The sequence below is a fragment of the Bombus affinis genome, chromosome 9, assembly GCF_024516045.1.
Source record: "Bombus affinis isolate iyBomAffi1 chromosome 9, iyBomAffi1.2, whole genome shotgun sequence".
Lineage (NCBI taxonomy): Eukaryota > Metazoa > Arthropoda > Insecta > Hymenoptera > Apidae > Bombus > Bombus affinis.
This window is the reverse complement of record NC_066352.1, coordinates 7,432,456-7,451,969: the sequence shown is the minus strand read 5'-3', so window position 1 is coordinate 7,451,969 and position 19,514 is coordinate 7,432,456. Positions and strand designations below refer to the sequence as shown.

Genomic DNA, 19,514 nt, shown 5'->3' with positions numbered 1-19,514 from the left:
TCGGAAAATTTTCCTGAGAAAAGAACAGCAGATCGACTGAAGCAGAAAATTACCGGTTGCTAAGTGGGCGGTCAATTAAATTTGATCGCGGAGCGTTCTTCTTATCCCTAGGAAAATCTACGAGGAAAGGTGAAACGTTAAACGAGAGCGTCAAGATTACAAAAAAATCGATGGCGCGCCGCGAACAAGTCCGTTGAATTATAATAGGCAAAGTTAATAACACAAGGGTAACCAACAACAATGCAACGAGCAGATACGATCGGTAATTTGCCAGCTCCGGTTTTTCGTAATTCCGCGATTAAAGTCGCGTGCGTTCGATCAATTTCTACGGGTCACGCAATCAATCTTCGGGTGTGAAATCTAGAACAGAGTTTTCTGTAACTTGCTGTAGCTCCGCGTAACGATCAGGAGAATGGCGTATAACGTGTAAAAAATTTTGAGCGTCGAAAGATATCTCTTGAATAAGGAAATGGAAACTTGGAAGTAAGTTCGGGTTATTTCCGAAAGTTCCTTCCAGAACGAGGTTAAAGGAACTATAGGACCGAGGAGTCGATTTTCAGAAACCATATATGCACCTCGTTTTCTCGTTTCGTTGATTCTTGTTCAACTTTTATTCTGTTCTTGCGGCAAATGCGTTGGATATTCGAGTTTGTTAAGAGATTCAGTGTTATAGGAGTGCGTTATGTAATGTCGGTGCGGAATTTTTGTAGGTTGTTTCATAAGCAGACCCTTTTCTGAGTGCTAATTTACAGTAATTTGAAAGAAATATTATAATTCGTGGCATATTTAAGAAAATACTTATGTATGATAAATTTTTTAGAAAAATGACACATTTAAGAATTCGTCAGTTTTGAAAATGGACTCTACAAATGAATTATTTGCGTTATTTTATCTAATAAAATTGTACTGTCTGATAAGAAGAATTTCATAATTTACGAAAACTATTTTACCCCCTTTCTGTTTACTAATAAAGGACATAAGCATAAACAATATCTTATTAAAGCGGCTTAAAACCACAGGAATAAACTTTGGACTAAATTATAAAAATATTCAAACTGATTTTCTGAAAATGTTAGGTTTTTTAGATTTTCAATCATTCTCCAAGCAATCAACAATATATTGAATTATTTTTCTTTCGAATATTTTCCTTTAGAGCGATTAAAATAATTTTTACATCCCTCGTTAACGTGCCACCACGGGATGGTTTATCATTATTCAAACAACCTTCGCAAACACATAAAAATCCAAAATCGCAACATACTAAATAATAAAATCCTGCAACAAACATCCCGATATATGTTCCAATAAAATCGAATAATTTTTCCCGGATGTAAAAATCCGAAAAATCAGCAGCTAAAATTGAAACAAACAGATTCCACCATCGGCGATCAGCGTTCCCGAAAATCAATAAATGCAGCAAAAAAGAATGGGTACATATTCTGTGATGGTAAAGCGGGAATTACTACATGAAAATCGTGCTGCGCTTCCCCAAAAATTTCCAACAACGTGTGTTCGGTAGCGTTCACGATATCGGATACGTATTCGTAGCTTGATTGCACAATGTACATCAGCTTTTGGCTATGTGTAGGTGTGTGATCTCGATATAAAGGAAAGGAGAGGGCGTGTAGAAATCAAGTTTCGGCCCTCAAAAGCCTCGTTCCGTTCACGGAGAGCGATCAGGCCGTATCGAAAAGCACTCGACGCGACACGTCGTCGACGCAGCTTTTCCAATCGAACGACGTCGATGCTTCGATGTGAACGAAAGGAGCCATAGCTTCCTTTGCTGCAGTTTGGAACATGGGATCGTCGATACGATCGTTACCAATCGAAGAGACTGCAGAAGGAAGCTTCTTCCTTAAGAAGGAGAAGGTTGAATTAATAATGGCGAGCGTTGAATGGTCCTCGTGTTTTTGGAAAACGAATTCTTCACCTTCGACGAATGTTTCGGAAATCGAAGAAAAGACAGTTGCTTTGAAAACGTAAAAGTGTTTGAGAAAGGTTTAGGGGAAAGGATAAGATTAATGGAAAGTTTCACTGCCGGCGGAAATGATAATTATAAAATATGAAACTAATATAATTCATGATCATTGAATTTACATTTTTATATATTTGTGAGAAAAGAAACAAAAATTAGAACAAAATATAGGTACGCATGTGATAAACTGCGTCTCATAACTATAAAATAACAATTGCAATTTTCAATTTTTATATGTTAATATGATAAGCAATGAGGATTTTTTAATTGAACCACGTCGATGTTTTAATGCAGAGGACGTAAGGAACCGCTACTTTCTTCGATCGAATGTAGGATCATCAACGCAGCCATTACCAACCAAAGAATACGGGAAGAAAGAGAGGTTGAATTAATAACAGAGAAACGTGAACACTTGGTCGAATGGTCCTCGTGCTTTTAGAAAACGAATCTCCGCCAGAAAATGTCCGCTAAGTAATCGATGAGAAAACATTCTGCGTGAGAACGAGAAAGTATCTGAGAAACGTTTAACAGAAAGAAGAAGTTTAATGTACTTTTGCTGAGAATGGAAATAATTAAATTTTTCCACATTCTGACAGATATATCATTGCAACACGGTAAACAGGATCATAAGTTTGTTGACAACTTCACTCGCAACTTCTCGGAACTTTCTACAGTCCTTTTAATTCTTTCTAACGACTACAGGCTAAGTACGAGCTACGAGTTTATGTTAAATCATAAATATTACTATTACAGTCTTTTTAAAAATACATTTCTAAAGGAGAAAGTTTTCATTGTTTCACATAACCGAGTATAATTAATAATTATCTACTTCAAACTTTCTATTTCAAACTGATTTTTTGAAAAAATTTGTTTTTGTCAGTTATGTTACTATTCTAACAAATTTCTAAAAAAAAAGATTAAATAAATGATCCCAATTCATGCAACGCATGAACACATTTTCAGAAATCCACAACTTTTATCTATTATATGTTCTACGCGTACTTCTCTGTTGTTCTTGTAAAAATCTACAGGAAAAGCAAACTATGGGGCGGACAGATAAAGAAAGAAAGAACTTTATTTCTTAAGGTAGCGGTGCGAGCAATTTTCTCTCGTGCGGGCGACGGGGCACGAGAAAAACAGAAGGAACGAAATCGTTTCGTCGGTAGCTGCGTTGCGTGATTACATCTTACATGATATCGTGAATAATTCTGCGAAACTCTGAGGCACGTACAGCTTTGCTAGCTGCATCCAGAATTAGCTGAAACGGAAGAAGAATCCGCGTAGTGAGTGGTAGAAATAAAGTCTTGGAACGATTCTAGGAAATACCGAAGAAGCACGAACAACCTTCCGAACCTTAAAAAGAAGGAAAGAAAGATAGAAGAATTTTCGTAGAATGGTGAACGTTCGACGTTTGCAATAATTATTAACTTATTAAAGACCAACGTCACAGTAACGCGACATCTTATTTTCAAACTTTTTAAATTTCAAGTTTTCACATTTCCAAGTAGTCAGATTTCTACATCTTAACATTTCTGGATATTTCGCGAGGAACTATTTGGTTACTTTCGAACAAAAATTATTTGCTAAAAATATAGAGTTTACACAACAATAGACATTAAGAAACAATGGAAAAATATTATGTTTATAATTTTCCACCCTTAATCTTTGAAATTACACATTTAACACAGAACTGTATCATCTTCGATCGTAGCGATTTTGAAATACTGCGATATATATTCTCAACGTTATTTAGTAAAGTAGAAAATTACTAAATTAGATATTCACTATCTGTGATTTCATCGTGAAACGAAAGAACGAACAACGTGGCGAGATTTCATACGAAGGTGATTTTGCACCGCAACTTGGAGAATTCCATTGCTTCGGGTTATATCTTGAAAAAGTGGATGTAAAGTAGAAAGGAAAAAGAACAAAGGAGATAGAGAAAAGAATCCGAGAGTGGAACGAAAAGCAAGTTGACGAGTGAACAGCTTGAAAGTGGCTTTGATTGTGGTTCTCGAGCGCGCTTTTGTATCTCAGTGAAAGAAATCCGAACAGGGGTGAGGAGAATTATTTTTCTTTATTAAGAATATTTATAGCTGATAGTTGTTACTTAACTTGTAATATTTTCACTCCATCGCGTGAAACATGAAATAATCGAAATGTATGTATTACATATCGAAATTGTTGCTATTTAATGCAAGTAAACTATATCTAAATTTTGTAAAATATTGGTATATAAAAGTTTCGTCTTTCGTGCCTCATGAGTAAAGCTATAAATCTCCATCAGATTAAGATAAATAGTAAACTAAAATAAACTCCCATTTACGTGATTTCAAAGACAGATTTAAATATTCTTGAATATGTAATCTAAAGTTTAAAATGTTTTATCTTCCAGCTTTGACCGCTTTCGCGCATTAAAAATTATCCATTTTTCTTATTGTCCTGTGAATTACGTTGCACGTAAACATTTTAGTACGCTCGTTATTGGTGAATTAACTTTCGTTGAAACTTTTACGGTATCTTTTTATGAGATTTGTTGCTTTTACTATCCGAATAAATATCTTGCAATGCTTAAAGTTTAAACGATGGATGTATACGAGTTTGCTACGAGCGACTATGGTCGCCTGGTACACAACGCTTGCATTTTCTGAGATTGTTTCTACGAAAAGCAATAAAAAACAAGCGAATCACGTACATAACAACATTGCATCCGTAATATTGACCTTTTTATGTGTTCTCCCTCTGAATGTCACATATAATTTTATTACTTAAAAATTTTATTGTCAAGATATTGGTATGATCCATTTTGTTGACAAGAAATGATAGAATGGTTTTAAAAAAGCTACGTATAAGAAAAATTATTTTGCAATAATAATCCATTTATATTGTAATTGGTTCATTTATATAACATAGGCACATTCTCTCCATTACTAATGGTTTGCAAACAATACATAAGCCAATTTTCTACTCGTGGCAAAATCTTGTAAAGCGTATAATAACGTTATTAGATAAAATAATTAGAATACCTATAAAAAGTAATTGTACTACATACACTTACTTTGCATAAAGTTTTTTCCATCAAGCTCTACATTTCATTTTCACAGTATCAAATTATTGTAGTCATATGAAAGTGCTACTAAATAATACGAAATTTAATATACTTGCTTGGTAATATAATAAATACAATGATATACAAATAATTTTTGTAGCCAATGTACGTTTCCATATTGAAAAAAATAATTCGTTTTGACAATCAATCTTTGCTGATATTTTTAAATTGACAATTTCTAAAATATATTAGCCTCATAACCGTCAACGAAGTCACACCTGATACGAAACAAAGAAACTTCAAAGAAGAATCGCGCAAACATCAAACGACACACTCTAAAAATCATCCCTTACCTACCACTCTCCGACTTCGAAAACTCGTATACTCCGACTCATCCTTCTTCGCATTCTAGAACGCCCCTTAAGTGGAGGGACGCGCGTTAACGAGCTGCCTGCAGCCACCCTCGAAATCTCGATCGTGGAAAACAGAGTGACACGTTTTGTCCTTGTCACGTAAGGAACAATATGATCGTAACAAGATAGTCAGCGTTTAATACGACTCTGACGGACCGTATAACGTAGCCGTGCCTTATCACGAATCGGAAATCAATCACTCATAGCGACCTCATCCTTTACACTCGAATGACCTTTTATACGCGCGCAATCGATAATGAGGGACGTGTATAATCATCGGTCCGGTGACTCGATGTTTTATTTTCGCGTCCTTACTCGGCTCGTTGCCCCACGTTATCCCTCGAATAGGTACACGTACAGTAGCTCATGAAAGTATTTCAATATTTACTATGGAACACTATTGTGCGTATGTTGTGCGTGTTGTGTAAAACATTTCGAAATTTTATTAACACTAACGAGACACGATCGTCATGGTAAAACTCGAAAGCAATCCGAAAATTATGTAAACAAAGTAACAAGATATTTACTACAAGCATACCTACTCAATAGAAAATTGGTGTATTGGAACAGTCGTTTTAAGGATATATGTAGCGAGTGTTAGAAACGACAGCACTGAATATTTAGGATTATTGATATAATGGATAATTAACTGTTTCAGTACTCTCCGTGATCTTCGCGGAATATATTCTTGTGCTAAATATTTTGTAGCTTCCATGTGCATTTTTAGATTTGTTTGAAACTTTATCGACATGATCGTAATTAGATTTTCACGTATTTATAAAAAATTTGATAATGCAGAATTTCATAATATGCACGTAATATGAAATATACAGAACATAATGCTTTCTATAATACTTGGCAGATAAAATAATTTTCTACTGAATTTGAATAAAAATCCGCGGTCTAGTCATGATAATTTAGTCTTGTTGCAGTGTTTATGAAATTTTCGAATATTTCGTGTAACGTACACGATATATTCGGAAAAGGGGTCCACAAGCTTTTCAATACTTTTGCGAGCAACTGTAACAATGCCGCACCCTTGTGCGTCTTTGACGTCGTCGTTGTTCGCCTCCGCGGTTTTACGCGATTACACCGCATTAAGGGCCGTTTACATGGACCCTGTGAACTAGAGCCAGCCAGAATCCCTGTGGGACAGACGCCGCCAGAGACGAAACCAAGGGAGGGACAGGGGTTGAAATGTTTCAGCATGAAAGTGCAAGTAATTAATGAGACGCAATGTCTTATCGACCGGTTAATTAAATGTTTTCGCTGCTTTTAGGGGAAGTAGTGAGAATTCTTGGGTATTGTCTTGTGATGCTAACATGCCGCATTATCTTGTTAGGCCATGATAGGCATTATCTTGTTAGGCTGAGATACGTTCGAAGCTAATGAATTTTCGGATGCTAGAAAACTTGTAATGATATAATTAAAAATTACTTCTAGCAAAGAGTGGTGGAAATAATTTCAACTATTTATGAAGTATAAATAGAGATCATATTGTGCTAGGTAATTTACTATACATGATATATTTTTGTAACAATGGTAATGGAATTTTATTTTCTCGAAAAAACCAATCGTTCGAAGATAGTATTATATATCCACAGTCGTTCTATAATCTTTATAGTGTAAATTTGGAAAGCGAATGGATAATTTTTCGTTACTTTTACCCGACCATTTTATCTTTTAGTAATAATTTAACCAATTAACTTTACTTTCTACGGTATACTAACACTAATTATGGCAATACTGTATCAATATGATAAAATAATATTTATGTATTAATATAGTGAAATAATTTATATTTGAATTAACATTTAATCATATCAACATTGATGAAACATTAACAGGAGCATAATTAAATTCATGTTAATTACAAGTTAGACGAAAACGCAGTTAGAACAAAGTGCGCGTTCAATTCAAAGCTCCTGCCTTATCCCAAATTTCGTTAATCGTGAATTCATATGGGACAGGACTTGTATACGTGGCAATTTGTATCATCGAGGATCCTGTCAATCAAGAACCGGTGCAATCAGAGAATCGAGCAGTGCAGAGTCTGCACTAGGAGGCAGCTCGTACAATCAGAAAGCTGAATAATTTGGAACATGCGCAATCGAAAATCCGAGTAACCGAAAACCTTTCCAATTCAATACGTTTTCACGACGAATTTGAAAAGTCGGGAAATCTACACGTTTCGGGAAATTGAGCAGTCCAAAACATGTTCAATCGGAAATCCGATCAATAGGTAGTCAAAATTTATGTAACTCGAACAGTTTCGAGGGACACCTTTGAACGTAAATATGTATATTTAATTGTGGGATGGTTCAGTTGAAAATTGATATATATATATATATATATATTTGGTTATATATATATAACCAAAAATTCATCGAGCCTCGATATTGAGAATTGATGCGTAGAATTTGTTGTGATCGAATAATCATGCATGTAGTTCGCTCTTTGTCAGTAAAACAATTTCATGTAAAGAATAGGGAAGATTCTGAATGATTGACTACATATATGAAAATAGGAATTTTTCCAAGAAATAGTTGATTTCTAAACAAAATTCAAATTTCATTTATGGGTTATGCGATCTGAATTTAATTGTTAAAATAATCTCAATTATTTTCTATAACTGGTCCATTTCCCGAGCAAATGAAAAATAAAACATGAGATACAACTCGCTTTAAAAAAAATGTTCGCGCTTCAGTTTTAAATAAAATTTATTTATAATCTAAAATAGAATTTCTATACATTTTTTACTAATTAGAATTTTATTTGTGTAATATAAAATTTATTAAAAATTCATGATATCAAATCTATTTAAAGTTCATGATGTAAAATTTAATAAAAATTTTATATTATAATCAAATGTTTATGGAGAGAGATTTATAGAGCATGTTCAAAAAAGTTGTAGCATTATTCTTTTTTTCCATAAACTCGTTTTGTTCTTTCACAGCCGACGCCCAGGCCGGAGAAGGTTGACCGCGTGGTAATTGATGGTCACGTGATACCCAACAACGTCCTCTTCACAACACCGACACCTCATAATGTACCTTATGAAACCCTTGCGTTCACTGACAACGTCAAGGTCACCGTTAGCTTCCTCAAGGAACACGATAAAGGTAGGTGATCACATTTTATAGGAAATTCGATAAACTTACAACGAACCATGGTATTAGAAAAATTAATAAAATGCGTATTAAAATTTAAGTAGAGGAGGAAAGTTTTAAACGACGTTTTCATCCATTTTAGAGGACACAGTGAAGGCATTAGTGATGTAAATGAAGACTGATGTGGAAAGGCAATTTGCTGAAATTAAATTATATAAACTCTTCACAGCACGTTTCCATTTATCTTCTTAACGAATACTAAAACTTCAATAACTACTATCTTTGCCGCTTAAAAAGAGTCTAGTATATGGGGTATCTCATTTAAAAGTTACACATGAAATTTATTATTTGAGACGATGATAAAAAGATTTATTATAAACTGCAACATCCCATAATAATATAAAAAACAAACATTTATGTGCAGAAAATATTAGTGATGTTAGAGGAATCTTCAAGACGATCTTGAGAGAAATCTTTTTATCGTTAAATGTACTTTTTAAACGTCATAAAATAACGTATTGTTCAATCATAAGAGCATCAAATAGATGAAATAATTTAAGTGTTGAATTTAAATGAGACACTCTATATATGTTAGGAAGTTTTGCTGCCACTTAATGTCCTTAAATTATCTTCACTGCCATTAAGTTAAACTATGTTATATATAGAAGAAATATTTGATTTTAGCTTAAATTTTGATAAATTGAGTTAAAAGTTTTCAGAGATATAATGATATCTGACTGAGTATACTCTGAAAGTAAATTTGAGAGCTACGACTATCTTTTAAAGTTTCGTGACACGGAGCTTTATATCATATTATTGTCCGTCAGAAGCTATAAAATATTTGTTTGAAAAACTTTTTCCCTATCTCCGGTAGTGCCTAGGATAACATCAGAGGATCGTAACTTTGGATAGTAGTTTTATCCCCTAAACTTGAATTACAGCGGTTAAAAAATACGTGTCTTTCTTTTTTTTTTTTTTTTTTTATTGCTTTATGAATGTCTCAAGTTTTATGAAAACTATGCATTAGAAGTTAACGTCTAGTAATTATTACCGATTGCATCATTAGCTAATAATTACTGCCTTATTAATCAGAAATTATCACTGATTTCTAGGTGTGTAAATATCAAATACATATAATATAAACTTATAATATATGTAAACAATAATAATAAATCCCAATTTTACTAAATATTACTAATTACCAATTTTTCATCGTAATTCAAAATAATTGAATTCTCTTTTCAAATCACCATCTATTCAACGATAAGCAAATACATAATAAGAAAAACATCGCGATACAACCAAAAACGATTTTAATCGGACATAAAATCAGTTCGTGAATTATTTACCAAAGAATTAATCTTGACGGTCGTTTCATTTCGTAATCGATTCCACAGCAGCGTTACCTAGTCGTACTTCGTGCAAGCATAATGTATCATTCGGTTTAATAATTGTTAATATTATTTTCAGTTTACGTGCAATCGAATACCATAGTTGGCGACGTGAGACATCCAACAGGAGTCGTGTTAGCGGAAATAATTAAACCGAACATTCCAGTGCGCAACGGTGTAGTCCACTTGATTCAACGACCTCTTATGGTCGTCGATACCACGGTGAAGGACTTCCTCGAGGTCAGTGCTTGATCCATCTTCTGTTATTTATTCTACGTACTACCTTGTCTTTTTCTTTTTTTTTTTCTTTTTTTTCATTAGTGGTAGATACATAAAGCGGTAATCGATCTTTTATCGAGGATCGAAACGACTGTGTCAATCGTACGACGATAACGTGTCTTACTACCGCATCATCATCATCTATTCATCTCGTCCCATTGTCTGCCGCAAATAATGACACTCCCGAATATGAATTTGTCTAACGTCTCGTCGCGCAAATTAAGCGGAATCGGTGCAGGAACAAGCTCGAAAGGTGATCTTTTATTTCACACATTCGTCTGAACCAAATTGAAATGCACGATTTTAGACCATTTGTCTGCGAAATTGAAATAAATCGATTCTCTGGTAATACTTGTCAATAAGAAGTTGAACTATTTTTACAGGCAATGTTTTCTTCAAAAGATTAATTCTTCGTTCCAATGGAATGTATTAAATTATAGAATTTTGTTTTAAAATGCTTCAGGAATGTAGAGAACTCTCAATTGTTCGTGATAATAATGCGAATTTTATTAAAGCTATTTATTAATTCATACTTTCGCTACACGTAATACAATTTTATGAAGCGAAGCTGTTGATTCATTCATTTAGTATATAGGAAGTTATTTTAATTTGATTCAGAGAGATGATAAACATAGTATACTTTCTGTGGTTATCGTATAATTATGCAAAGTGAAACTCTGTGTTGATCATTCTTTCAATGGGCGAGTATTTTAATGAATGTTATATATATCTAGATATTTCCAAAATTTATCACATCGTCGTATTATCACAAATTGCAAATGAGATTATATAAAATCATAAAGATTGGTACAACATATCATTATGAATTTCTTTCGTTTATTTTCGACTCTATCAATTTTATAATAGAATCTTCTTTATCAATCATTAACTCGTTAAGGATCAGCATCACGTTAACGCGACATGTTAGTAATTTTTATTTCCAACATTTTCCATTGATTTCCTCTTAATAAATTCATATTATTGTATTCTATCGAACCTATATAGTGATTATGAAAAAGAATTCCAAGAATCTGTTTCATACTATTCTACTATTTCTTCTTACACGCTATAATTTTATGAAACTTGAAGAAACTGAAGTGTTTCGCATCAACGTGATAAACTGTATCTTTTTTTCCAAAAATCAGAGTCCTTCTTTTTATTTAATACACTTTTTATATTTTGATAATATTTAATATTGCGATCTACCACCTTTAAAACATTATTTCACTGCTTGATCCTTGATGGATTTAAGAGCTTTTTTTCTGTTCAATCAGATATAAGATTAGAACATAAAAATTCGAAGAAAACAATTTTCTAAATTCTCTAAAACAATTTAAAAAATTTTCTAAATCTTAGAAATGATAAAGTATTAACCTCTGCATATTCGAATCGAAGAAAGGATATTTATTTTTCAACTCTGTCTCGAAATTGCAAACGTAGAAGTTGTTTAAGGTGCTAGTTTATAAGTGACTCGCAATGTATTTACCGCATTGTGCCTTCAGAGCCTGGTAGACTGGCGAAAGAATGACGGTGAGTTTCCCTATTGTCGTGAACGTTATTTCGCGAGTTCCTTTTGATATCTGTATGAAAGCTCTCTGGAACTACCTCTGGTCGAAACGTTGGTATTCTTCGTTCCCCTCTTTTTCGCGTTTCAAAAGCCTTCGATCTCAATGGATTCGGCTTTGTTCAAGACAGCCTGCGGCGTTCTGGTCGTGTTGAGACGTTAAAAGTTTAATCACCTATCAATAATTTAGATTTCTCGACGATACGATTCATCTCATTCAAACGTGTATCGATACGACCAGTGTTATGGAATATTATAGAGAGTCAGCTCTTTGGAGACAAGATATAAACTTAACGATGCGATTGAAATTTTAATAGTCGTGCAGAAATCTTTTATATACTTGAATCGTGCTATGATGATACTATTTTTCAATTATAGCTTTGCAAACAGTCGGATCTTATAATATTATCTTAATACGTACAATAATTCGATTATTGTAATTTACTGATTGATGTGAATTATATAATTTATAATTTATGATGAAATAAATTGAACCATGTAGGATTTCTTGCAAATTTATATTTTCCATTTGAATAGTTAGTTGTACCATAATAAAATATGTTATTAGATCGAAGTTATACAAATGATTAATTTTAGTGAGTATAGTCACAATATCGAATCATAAGACTTCATCTTTTTATTTACTTAATCAATGTGACGAACTTATTACGATATCTAAAATCATAGTAGTTGTATTTACATACATATAGATAGCACAACTTTCTCTGGATGACTAAGTGTAATAGATATTATTTTGACTCGTTAATTGAATTAAAGTATCTACGAATAAAAGATTAAAGAATATAACATTTTAATGTGATCAGCCAGGTTCTTCGTGGAGGAAAATATATATCGATCGATAATGGTAGAATGAACGGGTTAAATCCCCATTAACAAGAATTCCCATGACAAATACAGGGGAGGCAGACCTGGATTTCAGAGTAACAGTCCATCAAATTTCGCGCAATAACGATTACCCCATTCGGTTTGAGTGATGTGGCTTTCGTGGCTATGTAACATGTGTCAAAATATATGTACACAACCGTCGCAACTGGCAGTGATTACACGTTCGCGTTGTATTACATCGTATCTATAGAGCCAAGCGAGATCCTTTGACATTGCACTGTGCCCTGTGCATCGTGCGCCACGCGCCATATCACGTTCAGAGTGTACGAACGCATCGGGACCACGAATACTAATGCTCCTCTAATGCATCACGCAGTTAGAATTCACAATAAATGTCACCGCGAAAATGAAATAACTTCTAGGGTCGATCTTAATCCTCCTACGATCTTGGTAACTTCCTGGCCTAATTAACAGACAACGAATATTTATGCAAATTTAAATTTCTGTGGAAACAATCAGAGAAGTAAAAGCCGAACAGAATATCGTTTCGCGCATATTTAAAATCATCAGTTGCAGATTTCAAATCGTCATGTTCCATAAATTACCATTTCGCTCTCTCTTTTCTGTTGAATTTTGTAATTTATGATTAGAACGTGGTGAAAAGTTTCTGTTTCACTATGAGATATCGTCAATTATATATATGTAACGTTCACGTAAAATTAAAAATTGCATTATGCTAGGGTATAAACGTTCCGTAATTTTTCGCTTAAAGTTCTATTACATTATTTATAAATGAAATTTCAATTGATCCAATAAATGTTCTCACTACTTTCGTAGCCGTAATATCAAACCCTTTACGTGACATTTTAAATTACAATGTTATTTGCGTTTGGAAACTTTGTTATGATTTTTGTCGTGTGCCGCTGCGACAAGTTTGTGTACCTAGCTGTTGGAGTAGCTTGAGAAGAACTCTTCGAGCCAGGTCGAAGAAGAATTAGCTTAACCTATTTCAAGATAAATTCGGTTACGGTATTTTTACCTACCTAGATTAAGGTAAGGAAAAAAGTAAATTCCAAACTGAATCTGATTGAATACTAAAATTTACCGAATCTTCTGTTACATAAAGATGAAACCATCTATAAATAATAGAAAAGTGTAAAAAACTGGGCCAAAGTACATCTCTCAATATCAAAATCAAGGAACAGTACACGACTTAAAAAGTTACATAAATCAACCATTTCATTGTCTTTTTCATACTTGAAGTTTTATTTTACAGTAATATTTTATCTTACAATTTTACACCATATCTTTTATTTACACCATAAAATAGAGATTTTCAGGAAGTATAATTTTTTGTGATCTATTCTTTCGATTTTAGTTGAATGACATCTGACAAAGTGTTTCGATTTTAGATGAATGACACCTGACAAAGTGATTCAATTTTTACTGTACGCTTGATTCCGAGTATTGCAAGATATAAATTTCAATTATTACTAAACCAACAGGAATTGAAATGCTAAATTAACAAAAAAATGATAGTCTCATTTCATATTAATATAAATTAAATAATATTTGAAATTTGTTGACATTTCAATTTTAGATGGCAATGAGATAACCTGGTCTTTCAATTTCAATATAAAAATTTGAACAATAATAACATTCTATTATTTGTAACGTGATTGACGTCTATGTTTTTTTTTTTTTTTTATTATAGGTAGTTATCCTACGATAAAACGAATTCTGGCATTTTATACAACGTAATTTGAATCCAATTAAAAACGTTTTTTAATAAATGGCTCTTGTATAATTCAACTACATACCATTATTAGTGAAATTTTATAAGTTATAAGTTACCAATATTAATAAATATCCTTACATACATAGCAGTAATAAACTTGATAATGAAACACACGAGATCCGACGAGTAAATTTTTTAAAATATATATTATTCCATTTACATGTATATATTTTTCTTTTTCTTTTTTCTAAACTAAGTCGCTTGAAGATATTACTCTACAAGTGACTTCATTTAATTTTGTACGGGTGCTTTAAAATACTTCGATAGTTTACCAAAGCATCACGCTACACACGTTCCTGTTATTCGATTACGAATAGCTATCGATAGAAACGGCCGTGGTATTTCATACTTCTATGCGACAAGTTTTTCGATCGAAAAATAGACTACTGGGAAGGTAACCACGATGAATTTTTCACATATTACTAATGTCATATTTCTGACCTGCGGACAATTCTTTTTTCATTCATATTTTATATGAAGATTTATTTCACTAAAGCACCTTTTCCCTCTTTTTAATTCCTTTGAAGTCTATTTCAGTTCCGAGATATTAGATTTGTTCTTCCTACAAAGACTTTACTGTTTACTTCGTAGAAGTCAGTTTTAAAGAGTTAAAGTTGGGAAATTGATCTTTACAAAGTGAAGCTTCTTCACGCAAGAAAGAGAAACCGGATATTTTCTAATTGTAAGTCAAACAATTTCGAATTAAATACACTTCCAAGAATTCGTAAGATTTCGTTTTGACGAAGAAATTTCTTTAGAGTAGATATAGTTGGAATAATGAACAAACAGAGGAGGCTCTTCTTCTACTGTATCGCTCGTGGATTAATAATACTCGTAGATACTCAACGATAAATATACAAAAATATAAAAAAGTAACAAGAACAGAGTATTTATTGTATACTTTAAACATGAAAATATGTTTGCGTTAAGTGTTTAAATATATATAATCGAGTACTATATACATAATTCTAAATTTCCTTTCTTTTTTAATTTTTTCGCATTTTTTCAACCCGACTAATTTATGGCAAAAAAAGAGAAACAAGTACTTGTTCAACAAATTGTATTGATCACGCAAGTAGTTAAACCATCTGTTTCGCGTCTCTGCCATTTTTCGTTACCGAAATGCGGTTATTTTACATGGAACATAAACTTGAATCTTTTATCCTGTGCTTCCCATTTGCATCTTTACTGACCTACCGCACGTATCTACACGATAGCCGGTGAAAGCTGAATCAGCATTTTTTTTCGTACTGCTCATCGTACATACGACGTACGTATTTCCGCAGACGGAAGCAGGTCACCGTGTTTTGCGGTTTTGCCAGTTACCATTCTACTGATTATATATATCTCCTACCCTTTAAAGCCACGTATACTCAGGAGCCCCCATTGTAATATCATTTTAAAGCGAAGTAATTTCTCGAAAACATGTCTTCTCTTACATATTCGAAGTGAATTTGGAAAATTTCGCTTGATTTGATCTTATACATACGAATATATTACATGTACCAATAACACATGCAGTGGTCTATCTATGTTACGTCATAATTATCGCTATAGTTATAGTCTGTGCAATTTATTATTATTCGTCTTATTCGTATAACAGTGTAAAAGTTTATTTTTATTAATGTAAATGAGAAAATAAAATCAAAACAGAAAGTGTCACCCACTAGATATTATATAACAAATATACTTTTACTGCAAGTATGCTTACTTTTGGATATTTTTGCTCCCATAAGATTTTCATAAGTACATAAACATCCACAGTCTATATATAGCTAGTGTTACAGTCACGACCTTTTAAAAAAGGATTAATAACATTCACAAAAAAAGAATAGGAAAGGAACATTGTTATATTGCAAAAATAACAACGTTGAGCCATGTGTATCCTTTATTCTAAAATATATAATTTAAAATTATATTTTTCAAGAAAAGGTTATCGTTAGTTCCTCGTGATTGCTCTCCTATCCAAGTAAATTACGGCAGAAAATCCATCGATTCGTATGCAAATTTAACAAATTCATTTCTAAAGGAGACTCTCTCACACACACACATACAGATGCAATCCCTTGACGACAAGGATTCTCCTATCAATTCGAATTGAACCACCCTCGTACATCTCTCTAGAATGTTCAGAGATATCGAGCTAACGTTATCAATTCGCGACGAAGCGGAGGCAAGAGCATCGTTGTAGCCCGTTTACAAGATAAGCTAACGGTAGGCGTGTTCTCAAAGAAGCACGAGCGGAGATGAGAGGAAAAGGGTCATGCTTTACGAAACTCGTAAAGATTCTATCCATGACAGACTGACGCCAGCTATCGTATCGTAACGATTCTAATCTCGACCTTTGTCATTATGTCACTCGATCGGTGAACTATGAAGAAGAACGTGAATAATAATATATCGAACGATGGTAACTACAGGATCAGAGAGAATAATTTTATTTCGAAGTTAAATGCAAAAGGCAGATCTGTATAGTGCAGTCAAGAAAAATATTATTGTCTATATCATTTTCTTGAGCCATTCGAAAAATTAATAAGCACTATCGCATTGTGTGCTAATTGTCATTATGAAGTGTTATTCGCATTGTCGTGTTTTTTGAATACAGTCAATAGACCTTGCAGAACAATATTATAGAATATCGAAATAATGAAACAATTTTACACATGCTCTCGTTGTGGGAGAAGTATTTAATTGAACTGTGGAAACAATTTCAGTCTTTCTACTCTTAATTCTTTTAAATATTCTCGTTCATGCTTTAATCAGAAACATTGTATCTTACTAACGTGAAATAGAACGAATGGTTTTTCTGTGATTATGAATGAACTGTCGTTTTATATATTATTTGATTACTTTGATATACGAAGTTCGCCAGACTCATCTTCTTTAACCATAATCTAATAGAAAACGGTATATCTCATGGGCCCATAACACACTCTTCACTTCCAGAGTATTTGCCTCTACTCTATTTATTTCGAAAAATTGCAATATTATATTTACCAGAGTCTGTATATATCGGTACATCGGTTAGCCAACTTCATTAACGTTAACAGTTTATTCCTCAGGTAATCCCTCTATTTCCCTCCTTCCTTTCGCTTCCTATTTCTCTGGCAAAGTACGTGCGCACTGCTCTCGACGAGAGATGGTGTGTACCTTTGTACTTCCTTGCTAAATCGGATTACACTCTCGTGTCGCGCCTCGTGTACACTGTAAAAACGAGTTAATAGCAAAGGCGAGCTAGCATCCCTTCCTAGAGAATACGTCTAAATCCTGCGTTCGCGCTCTTGATCTCCGGATTCTGCTGCAACAGCGTTATTGGACGCTGTCGCGAATCGTGCACGCCACGTGCTCTATCGTTAAACATCATCTTTTACCCTTTGACTGCATCGCGGCGCCGTTTGGAAGTTATTAAACTGAAGTTACTCGTTAGGCCAATTAGAAACGAGGGACTCTCTATGGCGATCGCTGCGAGGATACGCGCTTAAATCAGCTCGTTGTTGCTTTTACGGTTTCTTCGTTCTTTTGAGGCGTATCTCAATTTAAGAGAGATTTCTAGAATATAGTCGTTCGTGTTGGACTACGTTTCTTGTCTCTCGTTGCTCGTTGCAATATTAACGAACTTCGAGACAAAATTGATCTGACAGTTAATCGTTTAATTAAGCAAGAGGATAGTTAATAATTTTTGGAATTGTTAATGGGTGAAAAAATAAAATGAGAGGGGTTTGTATTAATATAGAGTCAAATTTGTTCCTATTCTAGAAGAAGCTTTATAGTATACCTATTGTTAATTCATTAGAGTAGACATAGACTCTGGCTCATATACATAGATTCATTAATTAATTATAAACCTAGACTCTGACCTGGTTCCCAATTTATAGCAAGATATAGCTTACAGACATTGATAGACAGACAGGTATAAATTGATAGCATTATGATATTAACATGAACTTGAACTAAATTATACATATATTGAAAAATCAAATCAAAATTATACGTAATTCAGGGTTAGACAAAATAAATTGCCATTTTCTTCAAAGGATTAATTATGTAATTCATTGTAACTATGTCAGCTAATTTGAATTTATAAGCTCTGCTAATTCTATAAAAATATGATAAATATGTTTATGAAATATAAAACTATTGAACACAGAGAAATGAACACAGAATAAAACAAGAATAAAATTGCAAAATACAGGTGGAAAAAATGAGCTTATACGAGGTGCAATGCGTTATTCGACATTATTACATTCGAATCATATTTTTTAGGGGGTTTCAGTAATCCTCGTTTTAATTTTGTAGACCAAAGGACAAGTTGAATTAGCTTACTTTATGAATACCAAAGATTACAAGTTAAATGAATCTCGTGGCTCTTAATTATGTACCCATTGTAATTACATCGGAAGCAAGTTTTTGCTTTGATTTTCTTGCTGGATCCGGCGTTACAGAACCTGTTCATAATCTTTTGAATTTAAATTACACGGCACTTGTCGCAGTATCTCTGACGAGTGCCAAAGATCCGACTGCTAAAGCGATAATTGACGTTTCAGCTTAACTTGTTATTTCCATCGTAATACCATCGATTCCTGCGTTTTCCTTAATATAGGAATTACGTTAATCTTCCTTTTTACATTTTATAAGTCCAGCGAGAGAAATAAATGTTTTTATACGGCAGCTTTTTTCGCTTCACTCTTACAATGTTGCATTTATATCACGATATAGTGCAGTTTATTCCATTGGAAATATAATTTTCGATCTGCGCAGATAAATAAAAGATACGAAAGTAAATACATACTAAACGGTCTCTCGAGGATGTTTTAAAAAATACTCACGGGGAAACCCTTTCGAGCTTAAGCCTGCTAAAATTCCCGATGCATTCGGTGTGTTCACTTCTACGTGATCGATGCATCGAGTATCGAACAATATTAAATTGTACCGGCAGCGTATTTCACTAATTCGTTTATTCACTCTTTCGCTGTATTGGAAATGGATCATCGTGAGGAACGATAACGTTCTCCGTTCGAAAAGGCATAAAAGGTACGCGGAATTCTATTCCCGTATCCCAATCAGGACGTTGTGCCGGTTTGCTACAATT

At 33.4% G+C, this 19,514-nt stretch overlaps 1 protein-coding gene across 3 annotated transcripts in view; it reads left to right on the top strand.

The window, feature by feature from the left end:
* The window catches only part of LOC126920004 (fasciclin-1), a 382,295-nt gene that overhangs the window by 301,408 nt on the left and 61,373 nt on the right, over positions 1–19,514 (top strand). For all 3 annotated transcript variants that reach the window (XM_050729812.1, XM_050729813.1, XM_050729811.1), the window contains exons 6-7: positions 8,394–8,559; positions 10,018–10,178. In XM_050729812.1, coding sequence (XP_050585769.1) covers positions 8,394–8,559; positions 10,018–10,178 — 327 coding nt within the window. The remainder of the gene's footprint in view (positions 1–8,393; positions 8,560–10,017; positions 10,179–19,514) is intronic.